General features: G+C 42.8%; 1 protein-coding gene across 3 annotated transcripts in view; it reads left to right on the top strand.

Moving 5' to 3' along the window:
• LOC121541485 (noelin) overlaps positions 1 to 13,250 on the top strand; it is a 54,144-nt gene extending 40,894 nt beyond the window's left edge. For all 3 annotated transcript variants that reach the window (XM_041850522.2, XM_041850520.2, XM_041850523.2), the window contains exons 5-6: positions 1,841 to 1,947; positions 10,804 to 13,250. In XM_041850522.2, coding sequence (XP_041706456.1) covers positions 1,841 to 1,947; positions 10,804 to 11,478 — 782 coding nt within the window. In that variant the 3' untranslated portion in view covers positions 11,479 to 13,250. The remainder of the gene's footprint in view (positions 1 to 1,840; positions 1,948 to 10,803) is intronic.
• Positions 13,251 to 13,537: the final 287 nt, after the last annotated feature.

The raw sequence follows: 13,537 nt of genomic DNA on the forward strand, positions 1-13,537 counted from the left end.
AACTGTGGGAGCAATTATTAGGAAATGGAAGACATACAAGACCACTGATAATCTCCCTCGATCTGGGGCTCCACGCAAGATCTCACCCCGTGGGGTCAAAATGATCACAAGAACGGTGAGCAAAAATCCCAGAACCACACGGGGGGACCTAGTGAATGACCTGCAGAGAGCTGGGACCAAAGTAACAAAGCCTACCATCAGTAACACACTACGCCGCCAGGGACTCAAATCCTGCAGTGCAAGACGTGACCCCCTGCTTAAGCCAGTACATGTCCAGGCCCATCTGAAGTTTGCTAGAGTGCAATTGGATGATCCAGAAGAGGATTGGGAGAATGTCATATGGTCAGATGAAACCAAAATAGAACTTTTTGGTAAAAACTCAACTCGTCGTGTTTGGAGGACAAAGAATGCTGAGTTGCATCCAAATAACACCATACCTACTGTGAAGCATGGGGGTGGAAACATCATGCTTTGGGGCTGTTTTTCTGCAAAGGGACCAGGACGACTGATCCGTGTAAAGGAAAGAATGAATGGGGCCATGTATCGTGAGATATTGAGTGAAAACCTCCTTCCATCAGCAAGGGCATTGAAGATGAAACGTGGCTGGGTCTTTCAGCATGACAATGATCCCAAACACACCGCCTGGGCAACGAAGGAGTGGCTTCGTAAGAAGCATTTCAAGGTCCTGGAGTGGCCTAGCCAGTCTCCAGATCTCAACCCCATAGAAAATCTTTGGAGGGAGTTGAAAGTCCGTGTTGCCCAGCGACAGCCCCAAAACATCACTGCTCTAGAGGAGATCTGCATGGAGGAATGGGCCAAAATACCAGCAACAGTGTGTGAAAACCTTGTGAAGACTTACAGAAAATGTTTGACCTGTGTCATTGCCAACAAAGGGTATATAACAAAGTATTGAGAAACTTTTGTTATTGACCAAATACTTATTTTCCACCATAATTTGCAAAGAAATTCATTAAAAATCCTACAATGTGATTTTCTGGATTTTGTCTGTCATAGTTGACGTGTACCTATGATGAAAATTACAGGCCTCTCTCATCTTTTTAAGTGGGAGAACTTGCACAATTGGTGGCTGACTAAATACTTTTTCCCCCCACTGTATATTGTTTTCCATTAGCATACTAAACAAGTTCAGTGATATAAATAAACTCATCAAAAATGATCTAATTCACCTTCAATTCATCAAACAAAGCGTTAAATCCATTTAACAAAATATTGCCTTTCAAATGAATGAACCATAATCTCAGTGTGTTTGAGCTGTTTGCTCTTTAGTTAACATTAAGATCTAACCACTGGAACGAGGTTGTTCCCCATCTGTTTAAAGGAAACAGCCCATTAGTCCAACTACCTGGCTGTCATCAGGGAGGGAGGCACAGCCGAGCATTCAGCGCTAGATATGTCAACTTCATATTAACACCTCAATCAAGCCTAATTAACAATATGCTCAGCTCACACAGTTTAGAACAAATAGAAGCAGGAGCAACAGCACAATCCTACACAACTGGAATAACAATTAAATCACAGACACAAACATAAGCACAGAATACCAAAGACCATTACCTCTATTCTCTCAGGATGACAGACAGATGGAGGAACGAACATAGACACACACAGCAATAAAACACACACATTCCATTCTCCTTTTGTGAATGAAGGCTACAAGTGAATGTTTTGTAAATTATGCTATTATGTGCAAGTACAAGATGCTTTCTTTATTACAGCACGCTAGACAATATAAATCATACAGATGTGCCCTTGAATGCTGAATCTATGAGAAGTATATGTATCTATGAGAGGTATTTCTATGTTCGTTATTCCTTCACAGCATGTGGGAAGTTGACGGGTATCAGTGATCCTGTCACCATCAAGACGTCTGGATCCAGATTCGGATCCTGGATGACCGACCCTGCAGCGCCGGAGGGAGATACACGGGTAAGACACAGACAATGAATCACATTTTTTTATAAAGCCCTTTTTACATCAGCAGATGCCACAAAGTATTTATACAGAGACCCAGCCTAAAACCCCAAACAGCCAGCAATGCAGATGTAGAAACACAGTGGCTTGGAAAAGCTCCTTAGAAAGGCAGAAACCTAGGAAGAAACCTAAAGAGGAACCAGGCTCTGAGGGGTAGCCAGTCCTCATCTGGCTCTGCCAGGTGGAGATTATAAGAGTACATGGCCATTAAATCCAGATTATTCTTCAAGATGTTCAAACCTTCATAGATGACCAGCATGGTCAAATATTAATCACAGTGGTTGTAGAGGGTGCAACAGGTCAGCACCTCAGGAGTAAATGTCAGTTGGCTTTTCATAGCCGAGCATTCAGAGGTCAAGACAGCAGGTGCGGTAGAGAGAGAGAGAGGGAGAGTCGAAAACAGCAGGTACGGGACAAGGTAGCACGTCCGAGAGTGAGAATTAGAGGGAGCATACTTACATTAACACAGGACACCAGATAGGACAGGAGAATTACACCGGTCTCGGACAGTGAAGACTCGTAATTTCTTCCTGGGACCAGCCGAGACCAGCAGAGTAAAAAAACTCATAATTATCAGCTTCCATTCAGTCAGTGCATAAAACCACTTCTCCAGGCCAAATATATACATTCATATCTTAACAGCCTATATATCTATTATAGACATGTTTATGCAGTGGCGAACCTGTAGGCCTTCAGTGTGTGACAGGTTTGTGATTCTGAAAGGACAGCAACCGTAATACCAGCGCACTCATGTTTTTTTTCAGTGGGCATTGCATATACTCACTTCTTAATCCCCACTGATGCGTATCAAAGTAGTGTAGTGGAGGTATACAATTTATCAATTATGTAGTACAATAGAGAAATCATGCACAAAGTAGCCTACACAATCACAAAGCACGTGAAATATATGAATATGCTCGCCGCACATATAGCCTAGTTTCAGCAGAATATCATCTACAGGCAGCAAGAGTGTGCAGCTCTCAACTGGTTTTGGCATGGAGCAGCTCCCAGAAGAATGACATCGGTAGCCGGTAGGGTAGGAAAGACGTTTCAACCTATGATATCAACCAGTAAATGCAAAGTAATGCAACAATGGGTTTGCAAACCACGTATTGAACAAGTTTAGTCCGAAGTGTTGGTTAGTAGGCTATTTGTGATGCGCAATTGTCATCATGCACTGTTTTTATCAGGGGCGTAGACATGGATGGGCCTGGGTCGACAGAGGCCCACCCACTGCAATTTTGACAGCCAACTAGCTGAAAAAGTTTGAGCGTTTATCAAATGTTCCTTCATTAGGTTTTTAGCTCATCTTGCTCTGGCTAGCAATAGTTGTTGATCTTGTTGTTGTTGATGTGCATAACTGACGGAGAGAGAGCCTACCTTTTCATGGTTGTTTGATCAATAGAACTGTAAAGTTCCCAAATGTTAGAGGACTCCCGTGGTGTTTACATACAGTCAGTGGTGTAAAGTACTTAAGTAAAAATACTTGAAAGTACTACTTAAATAGTTTTTTGGGGTATATGTACTTTACTTTACTATTTATATTTTTGACAACTTTTACTTTAACTTCAACTACATTCCTAAAGAAAATAATGTACTTTTACTTCATATATTTTCCCAAAAGTACTCGATACCTTTTGAATGCTTAGCAGGACAGGAAAATTGTCTGTTTCACACACTTATCAAGAGAACATCCCTTGTCACCCCTACTGCCTTTGATCTGGCATACTCACTAAACACATGCTTGGTTTTATAAATGATGTCTGAGTGTTGGAGTGTGCCCCTGGCTATCCGTAAAAAAAGAAAAAAGAAAATGGTGCCATCTGGTTTGCTTAATATAAGGAATTTTAAATAATTTATACTTTTACTTTTACTTTTGAGACTTAAGTATAATTAAAACCGTTTTCTATTAAGGTATTTTTACTTTTACTCAAGTATGACAATTGGGTACTTTTTCCACCACTGCATACAGTATTTGCAGAAGTTCATTCAGGTGTATTTTGTGGCTTTTGGAGAATGCATTCTAATGATCTAAAGTCACGTTGTTGTAACTGCCTGTAAACACACAGTCCAGTTCAAAGTGAATGATGGCAGGCCCTTGTGGCAAATGGCTTGTTTGTATAAAGGCCTACTATAGCTCTGATTGGCTATAGTGCACCGGTCTGTGTAGACTCCGGTCCTGGACAAGACAGATGTTTTTATTTGGTTTTATTTACTGCAGTGTCTATTAATTATCAAAACTAATTTTCACAAAAGTTTCCATATGTTTTTGTAAAAACGGTCCCACCCATTAAGTCAAAATGTGATTGCTTGATTCCGCTGTCACTTAAAATGTTTTGCCCTAATATAGTTGAATGGCAGATGCCTTTATCTAGCTTCTGACGGCTTAGCCAATGGCTGACTTAGCTAGCTAGATTTATCTCCCCAGAGAGCAAACGTGTTAACCCCAACAAAAACTAAGGAGATTAAATCAGAGCATTATTTAAAATAATATTATAATTATCATTATTATTATATTATTATAATCATTAATTTATAAATCATTAGCCCTTCTCTGAAGGTGTAGAAGGCCCATTGTTCCCCACTGTGTTTGGGTTAGTAGTAATTTGTAGGGTGGCTTTATATTCCCTCAGCATGCATCTTTTCACTATTCTGAATGTCTAAAGAATCCATATGTTCTTCTGAAATATGAACACAGAAATACTGGATATTTTTAACTCTTATTATGTGGTGATGTGACAAAATTACAATCATGGTCTTGAATTGGACTCGCATTGATCTGGTCTCGGTCTTGACTCAGTCTCGCACCTCTTGTCCCCCTCCCGGTCTCGGTCTGGCCTCGGTCTCGCCCCCCCTCCGATCTTGGTCTTGACTCGGACTCAATTTGCTCTGGTCTTGAATCAGTTTTACTTTAGGTGGTCTCGAACACAACACTGGCTGAGACACACACACACACACAAACACATGCACACACACACAGAGACACACACACACACGCACAGTATACAGTGCCTTCGGAAAGTATTCAGACCCCTTGACTTTTTCCACATTTTGTTAGGTTACAGCCTTATTCTAAAATTGATTAATTAATTTTCCCTCATCTAGCTACACACAATACCCCATAATGACAAAGCAAAAGCAGGTTTTTAGACATTTCTGCTAATTTATGAAGAAAACCCCCCGGAAATATCATATTTACATAAGTATTCAGACCCTTTACTCAGTACTTTGTTGATGCACCTTTGGCAGCGATTACAGCCTTGAGTCTTCTTGGGTATGACGCTACAAGCTTGGCACACCTGTATTTGGGGAGTTTCTCCCATTCTTCTCTGCAGATCCTCTCAAGCTCTGTCAGGTTGGATGCGGAGCGTTGCTGCACAGCTATTTTCAGGTCTCTCCAGAGATGTTAGATCCGGTTCAAGTCTGTGCTCTGGCTGGGTCACTCAAAGACATTCAGAGACTTGTCCCGAAGCCACTCCTACGTTGTCTTGGCTGTGTGCTTAGGGTCGTTGTCCTGTTGAAAGGTGAACCTTCGCCCCAGTCTGAGGCCCTGAGCGCTCTGGAGCAGGTTTTCATTAAGGATCTCTCTGTACTTTGCTCAGTTCATCTTTGCTAGTCTCCCAGTCCCTGCTGCTGAAAAACATCCCCACAGCATGATGCTGCCACCACTATGCTACACCATAGGGATGGTGCCAGGTTTCCTCCAGATGTAATGCTTGGCATTTAGGACAAAGAGTTCAATCTTGGTTTCATCAGACCAGAGAATCTTGTTTCTCATGGTCTGAGAGTCTTTTGGTGCCTTTTGGCAAACTCCAAGCGGGCTGTCATGTGCCTTTTACTGAGGAGTGGCTTCCGTCTGGCCACTCTACCATAAAGGCCTGATTAGTGGAGTGCTGCAGAGATGGTTGTCCTTCTGGAAGGTTCTCCCATCTCCTCAGAGGAACTCTGGAGCTCTGTCAGAGTGTCCATCGGGTTCTTGGTCACCTCCCTGACCAAGGCCCTTCTCCCCCGATTGCTCAGTTTGGCCGGGCGGCCAGCTCTAGGAAGATTCTTGGTGGTTACAAACTTCCATTTAAGAATGATGGAGGCCACTGTGTTCTTGGGGACCTTCAATGCTGCAGAATTTTTTTGGTATCCTTCCCCAGATCTGTGCCTCGACACAATCCTGTCTCGGAGCTCTATGGACAATTCCTTCGACCTCACGGCTTGGTTTTTGCTCTGACATGCACTGTCAACTGTGGGACCTTATATAGACAGGTGTGTGCCTTTCCAAATCATGGCCAATCAATTGAATTTACCACAGGTGGACTCCAAACAAGTTGTAGAAACATCTGAAGGATGATCAATGGAAACAGGATGCAACTGAACTCAATTTTGAGTCTCATAGCAAAGGGTCTGAATACTTATGCGTACTGTGTTTTAGTCCTGTTTCTACTGGAAGATCAGCATTCAACACCATAGTACCCTCCAAGCTCATCATTAAGCTTGAGGCCCTGGGTCTGGACTTCCTGATGTGCCACCCCAGGTGGTGAAGGTAGGAAACAACACCTCCATTTCACTGATCCTAAACACTAGGGCCGCACAAGGGTGCGTGCTCAGCCCACTCCTGTACTCCCTGTTCACCCATGACTGCGTGGCCATCAAGTTTGCAGATGACACAACAGTAGTAGGCTTGATTACCAACAATGACGAGACAGCCTACAGAGAGGAGTTGAGGGCTCTGGGAGTGTCGTGCCAGGAAAATAACCTCTCACTCAACGTCAACAAAACAAAGGAGATGATCGTGGACTTCAGGAAACAGTAGAGGGTGCACCCCCCTATCCACATCGACGGGACCACAGTGGAGAAGGTGGAAAGGTTCAAGTTCCTTGGCGTACACATCACTGACAAACTGAAATGTCACAGGAAGCCCATAAAGATCATAAAGGACATCAACCACCTGAGCCACTGCCTGTTCACCCCACTATCATCCAGAAGGCGGGGTCAGTGCATCAAAGCTGGGACCGAGAGACTGAAAAACAGCTTCTATCTCAAGGCCATCAGACTGTTAAACAGCCATCATTAGCACATTAGAGGCTGCTGCCTATAGACATAGACTATAAATCACTGGCCACTTTAAGAAATTGAATACTAGCCACTTTAATAAAGTTTACATATCTTGCATTACTCATCTCATATGTATATACTGTATTCTATACTATTCTACGGTATCTTAGTCACTTTAATGTTTACATATCTTGCATTACTCATCTCAAATATGTATATACTGTATTCAATACTATTCTACTGTATCTTAGTCCATGCTGCTCTGACATAGCTCATCCATGTATGTATATATTCTTAATTCATTCCTTACTTAGATTTGTGTGTATTGGGTATATGTTGTGAAATTGTTAGATATTACTGCACTGTCGGAGCTAGAAGCACAAGCATTTCGCTACACCCGCAATAACATCAGCTAAACACGTGTATGTGACCAATAAAATGTGATTTGATTTGAAGTGCTTGACATTGCATTACCCTCACTCAGATCACACACACACACACACGTTTGTTTTACTATCCTTGTGGGGACCAAACAATTTATTCCCATTCAAGCCTATTTTCCCTAACCCCTAACCCTAAACCTAACCCTAAAATAGCCTTTTTCCTTGGGACAGGCGAAATGTCCCCACTTTTCCGGCTTTTCCTTGTTTTACTATCCTTGTGAGGACTTCTGATCTCCACAAGGATAGTAAAACCAAAAACACACACACACACTTCATTACCCTCACTCAGATGACATCACTAATGGCGCTGAGTTGAAGTGGCTAGGCTGTTAAAAGCCCTGACAAACCCACACACCTTTCTGTCAGTCAGTCGGTCTGTTGAAAAAATTAAAAGGCGAGGCTTTCATTACTAAAACACATAAAAATGCAAATGCAGAGGATACATCTGTGTGGTTTACACCTGAGCCCAGACAGCTAGGTCACTAATGAAGGGAGGGTGTCAGCAAAGATTTTTATACAGTATGTCAGCCAAGATGTTTTTTTTAAAACATACACACGATTCTTTCATTGTCTTAATCATGTGTACATGAATTTGATTTGTACGTTACATTATTAAGTCATATGTGGGTATCCTAGCTATTGCTTTTTACCCTTGGTTTGTCTGTGTAACGTTTAGGATTAGGGAGTAACGGATTACATGTAATCGTCAATCATGCAACAGATTACAAAGACTATAACTGTAATCCGTTCCGTTACCAGCAAAAATATTTTAATCAGATTACAGATACTTTGAAAAACTAGATGATTACTTCTAGGATTACTTTTAAATTCAGAAAGGTTGTTTGCGATAAAAAATATATTTGGACACTTTTTTGTTTTCTCAATGATATTCAAATCAGCATTGAAAAAAGCTGCAATTTTAAGTTTGTTCCACCTGAGCGAGTCTGACCACAAGTCAGATACCACTATGATGACACACCAAATGCATTTACAAAATTATAGTTTTAATTATAATTTCCCAGTGTGCCTTGCCTTTTCGATTGAATTGTAGAGTTACCAAAAAAAAGTATTTAGTCAGCCACCAATTGTGCAAGTTCTCCCACTTAAAAAGATGAGAGAGGCCTGTAATTTTCATCATAGGTACACGTCAACTATGACAGACAAATTGAGAGAAAAAAAATCCAGAAAATCACATTGTAGGATTTTTTATGATTTTATTTGCAAATTATGGTGGAAAATAAGTATTTGGTCACCTACAAATAAGCAAGATTTCTGGCTCTCACAGACCTGTAACTTCTTCTTTAAGAGGCTCCTCTGTTCTCCACTCGTTACCTGTATTAATGGCACCTGTTTGAACTTGTTATCAATATAAAAGACACCTGTCCACAACCTCAAACAGTCACACTCCAAACTCCACTATGGCCAAGACCAAAGAGCTGTCAAAGGACACCAGAAACAAAATTGTAGACCTGCACCAGGCTGGGAAGACTGAATCTGCAATAGATAAGCAGCTTGGTTTGAAGAAATCAACTGTGGGAGCAATTATTAGGAAATGGAAGACATACAAGATCACTGATAATCTCCCTCGATCTGGGGCTCCACGCAAGATCTCACCCCAAAATGATCACAAGAACGGTGAGCAAAAATCCCAGAACCACACGGGGGGACCTAGTGAATGGCCTGCAGAGAGCTGGGACCAAAGTAACAAAGCCTACCATCAGTAACACACTACGCCACCAGGGACTCAAATCCTGCAGTGCCAGACGTGTCCCCCTGCTTAAGCCAGTACATGTCCAGGCCCATCTGAAGTTTGCTAGAGTGCATTTGGATGATCCAGAAGAGGATTGGGAGAATGTCATATGGTCAGATGAAACCAAAATATAACTTTTTGGTAAAAACTCAACTCGTCGTGTTTGGAGGACAAAGAATGCTGAGTTGCATCCAAAGAACACCATACCTACTGTGAAGCATGGGGGTGGAAACATCATGCGTTGGGGCTGTTTTTCTGCAAAGGGACCAGGACGACTGATCCGTGTAAAGGAAAGAATGAATGGGGCCATGTATCGTGAGATATTGAGTGAAAACCTCCTTCCATCAGCAAGGGCATTGAAGATAAAACGTGGCTGGGTCTTTCAGCATGACAATGATCCCAAACACACCGCCCGGGCAACGAAGGAGTGGCTTCGTAAGAAGCATTTCAAGGTCCTGGAGTGGCCTAGCCAGTCTCCAGATCTCAACCCCATAGAAAATCTTTGGAGGGAGTTGAAAGTCTGTGTTGCCCAGCGACAGCCCCAAAACATCACTGCTCTAGAGGAGATCTGCATGGAGGAATGGGCCAAAATACCAGCAACAGTGTGTGAAAACCTTGTGAATACTTACAGAAAACGTTTGACCTGTGTCATTGTCAACAAAGGGTATATAACAAAGTATTGAGAAACTTTTGTTGTTGACCAAATACTTATTTTCCACCATAATTTGCAAATAAATTCATAAAAAATCCTACAATGTGATTTTCTGGATTTTTTTTCTCATTTTGTCTGTCATAGTTGACGTGTACCTATGATGAAAATTACAGGCCTCTCTCATCTTTTTAAGTGGGAGAACATGCACAATTGGTGGCTGACTAAATACTTTTTTTCCCCCACTGTATTTGTTAGTGACAGAGACATGGTTGTTGAATTAGTTCATTTTCAGTCCAGTGGCCTTCACCAAGTGAGTTTCTAAGCTAATCTTAACATTATGATTGAATCATTACATATATCAAAAGGCTTTATACAGTGACCTGAAACTCATAGTTCACAGGGGTGGGGGTGGGGGGGGTGGGTGTTGAGGTGTGTAAGAGCTTGGAGGAGGGAGGGAGGGAGGGAGGGGGAAGTGGTCCAAGCTGGTGCTCCGGAAGCGCCTTCCTTAATGCCACAACCAAAACCACAGGGAGAAGGCAGCTGAGACTAGCCTTTTATCTGGAATGATCCGCATTATCCCTGTGGTGCTCATCCCCGATCTTGGCCTCCCTCCACCTGCAGCTGCCTGTCATTCCTGACTGTCTGTATTCCGAAGCAGCAGGCAGAATCTCAGCTTGGTCTGCTCCATCAGGAGGCAGGAACATTGCTCCCCGCTCCGCTCTGAGCCGAGCCTCCGATTTAATGAGGCTTTCTGAGATCCACATGTATATGGCTACCATCTACGTAATGGTGCACCGAGGAGTTTGATATGAGGGTTTTAAAACGACTGCAGGGTGTGTTTTATCTTGTTTGTGTTATAGAGTTGCTTCTGACTGTTAATGTTTCCTCTGTTCTTCCTTCTTATCTGTTCTGTCTGTTAGGTGTGGTACATGGATGGTTACCACAACAACCGCTTCGTGCGGGAGTACAAGTCCATGGCGGACTTCATGACGACGGACAACTTCACGTCTCACCGCCTCCCGCACCCGTGGTCCGGGACGGGTCAGGTGGTCTACAATGGCTCCATCTACTTCAACAAGTTTCAGAGCCATGTCATCATCAAGTTTGACTTCAAGACCTCCGCCATCAGTAAGTCCCGGCAGCTGGACAACGCTGGCTTCAACAACATGTATCACTACGCCTGGGGCGGCCACTCTGACATCGACCTCATGGTGGACGAGGGCGGGCTCTGGGCCGTCTACGCCACCAATCAGAATGCGGGAAACATCGTGATCAGCAAGCTGAATCCCAGCACGCTTCAGATCATCAAGAGCTGGACCACCAACCACCCCAAGAGGAGCGCCGGTGAAGCCTTCATGATCTGTGGTACTCTCTATGTTACCAATGGTTACTCTGGAGGGACTAAGGTGTACTACGCCTATAGCACTAACTCCTCCACATACGAGTACATAGACATCGCCTTCCAGAACAAGTACTCCCATATCTCCATGCTTGACTACAACCCTCGGGACCGTGCGCTCTACGCCTGGAACAACGGACACCAGGTTCTATACAACGTCACACTGTTCCACGTCATCAGCTCACAGGAACTGTAACCACAGAGACAGGACTATATACAATATGCTATATACACAATAGAGAGAGAGAGATCATCCTATATATGAACATATATCTATGAGAGAAATACTTTATGGAAAGAGCATCATATATAGTATATCGTAAGACTGTACTAAGAGAGATTAGATTAAATGTGAATGGAACTGCAACGTAGATGAATGTGTACTATCTATTGGAATTAAAAAGATAACTGTTTGCTAAAAAGAAAGGGAACATGATACATTTAGAGTTCAAAATGATATATTGGACTGAAAAGAACAAATGCCAAAAAAACATCATGCCTTTTTTAATAATGAATAGTAACCATCGTAGAAGATTGTCTTTGTGGCTCTGTTTCTGTCTCTGGAAGTACTGTAACTCCCTCCTCCCTTCTCCTTCCTCCCTCCTGGACTTATCTCAGGGTCAGGGAGGTCCTAGCAAAAGACTATGGGATTGGTTATTAACTGTTTGCCAACCTGGACCCTCAGCTAGAGAGGGAGAACCTCGCCCCTCGAACAGATAAGGGGAAAACCGAGGAGAACCTGGTCAAACGGTTAGAACTAGGACATTATTTGGAGAACCATGGGAAGAACCAGGATATTATGTCCAGAAGACCACGGAGCCTATGACCACAGTCTGTCACACACATATCATTTTTATCCGTTCAGTAGAAAATAAAGAAGTCTGTAAACAAGTAAGCAACAACAACATCAACATACATGAGAAGACCTGGGCCTTTACTCACCAAGAGTCTCAGATCAGGTCCCCTCTTTTATGTGTTATGTTTGAAGGGCAAATCTTATCCAAGATCAGCACTCCTACCCTGAGACTCTTGGTGAATACAGGCCCAGGTATTCTCATGGATGTTTGAATACGGTCCCTGAAGGCACTGACTGTTGGGGCGAACTGTTGTACTGTACAAGAAGAAGGTTGGGATTCAATCAAAGCCGTGTAGTAGCGCACTTGACATTTAAAGGTACATTGATTGAGCCAACATCTGCAGTGTTTACGTAGGCGCGATCTCCGCGAACTTTGCCTTTAAAAGCCAAATTGTCTACTGCGCTAAGACACGCCTATTGGATTGAATCCCGGTTGAAGACTTTCCTGTGTTTGTGACTCCGTGTAAAACAGCCTTGATTTGCATGAGTGTTTTTTACCACTCTGGTCTGCTACCTTCTGAACGTCGTTTTGCTGTATGATGCTATACCTATAAAAGAGGGGGATGGGGCGGGGTAAAGGGTTAGTGTAGTTACCTTTGGGATTTCGGGGGAGGGGAGTTGCAATGCTGTTTGCTTTTTCACTTGTTTGTTTTTAGAATGTTTTTTTCTTCTTCCATTCAGATTTTTTTTTGGGGGGGGTAATGTTCTTGTATCACCCCCTAACTGTTGGCACCGGCTTTGCTTCTCTGTCTGTGTTTACTTGGAACGTGCGTAGGAGAACCCTAGCTCATATCCAGCTTATATATTTCAGAAGAATAGAAAACAATAGAATGTACCACGTAATGTATCCTGGAGACCTGGGCTCAGTCCTATGGCTTCAACTGAATCATCATCAGCCTATTGTTTGAAGTATCCCTCTTAGTCGAGGGTAATGCTATTAAATGTATATCTCCCCTCCCACCCACCTAGCAAAGGATTATGCTGTTTAAATGTAAATCCTCTTGCAGAGGACAATGGCTTTTCACTCTTTTTGTGCTTTTGCTGGACGTGTGTTGTACCTGAGATGAGATAGTTAATGATTTGTGTCAATAAACAGAGAATCTTTGTTCTGAGCTGATGCCTCACGCAGTTTGAATGACCCATTATTGATTGCCATGGAGTCACAACAGGGCAGTTGAAGAGCCGCACAGAACCACAGATTGCAGACCCCAGGTTATGGCTGCTGTTTCTGTGCGTGTGCGTGTGACTGACTGCAAGATCAACTCATGTCTTTGAAGTTTATTCTGCTTCAGATAAAACTTAAAGAAAGATTAGTCCCTGAATGTAGATAATTTACTGTAGATATTTCCTGTATGTGGACAAGTGTTTCAGAATCAGTGGTGGGAGTAGTGAACTACAT

The sequence above is a fragment of the Coregonus clupeaformis genome, chromosome 27 (genome assembly GCF_020615455.1).
Source record: "Coregonus clupeaformis isolate EN_2021a chromosome 27, ASM2061545v1, whole genome shotgun sequence".
In the NCBI taxonomy this organism is placed as follows: Eukaryota; Metazoa; Chordata; class Actinopteri; order Salmoniformes; family Salmonidae; genus Coregonus; species Coregonus clupeaformis.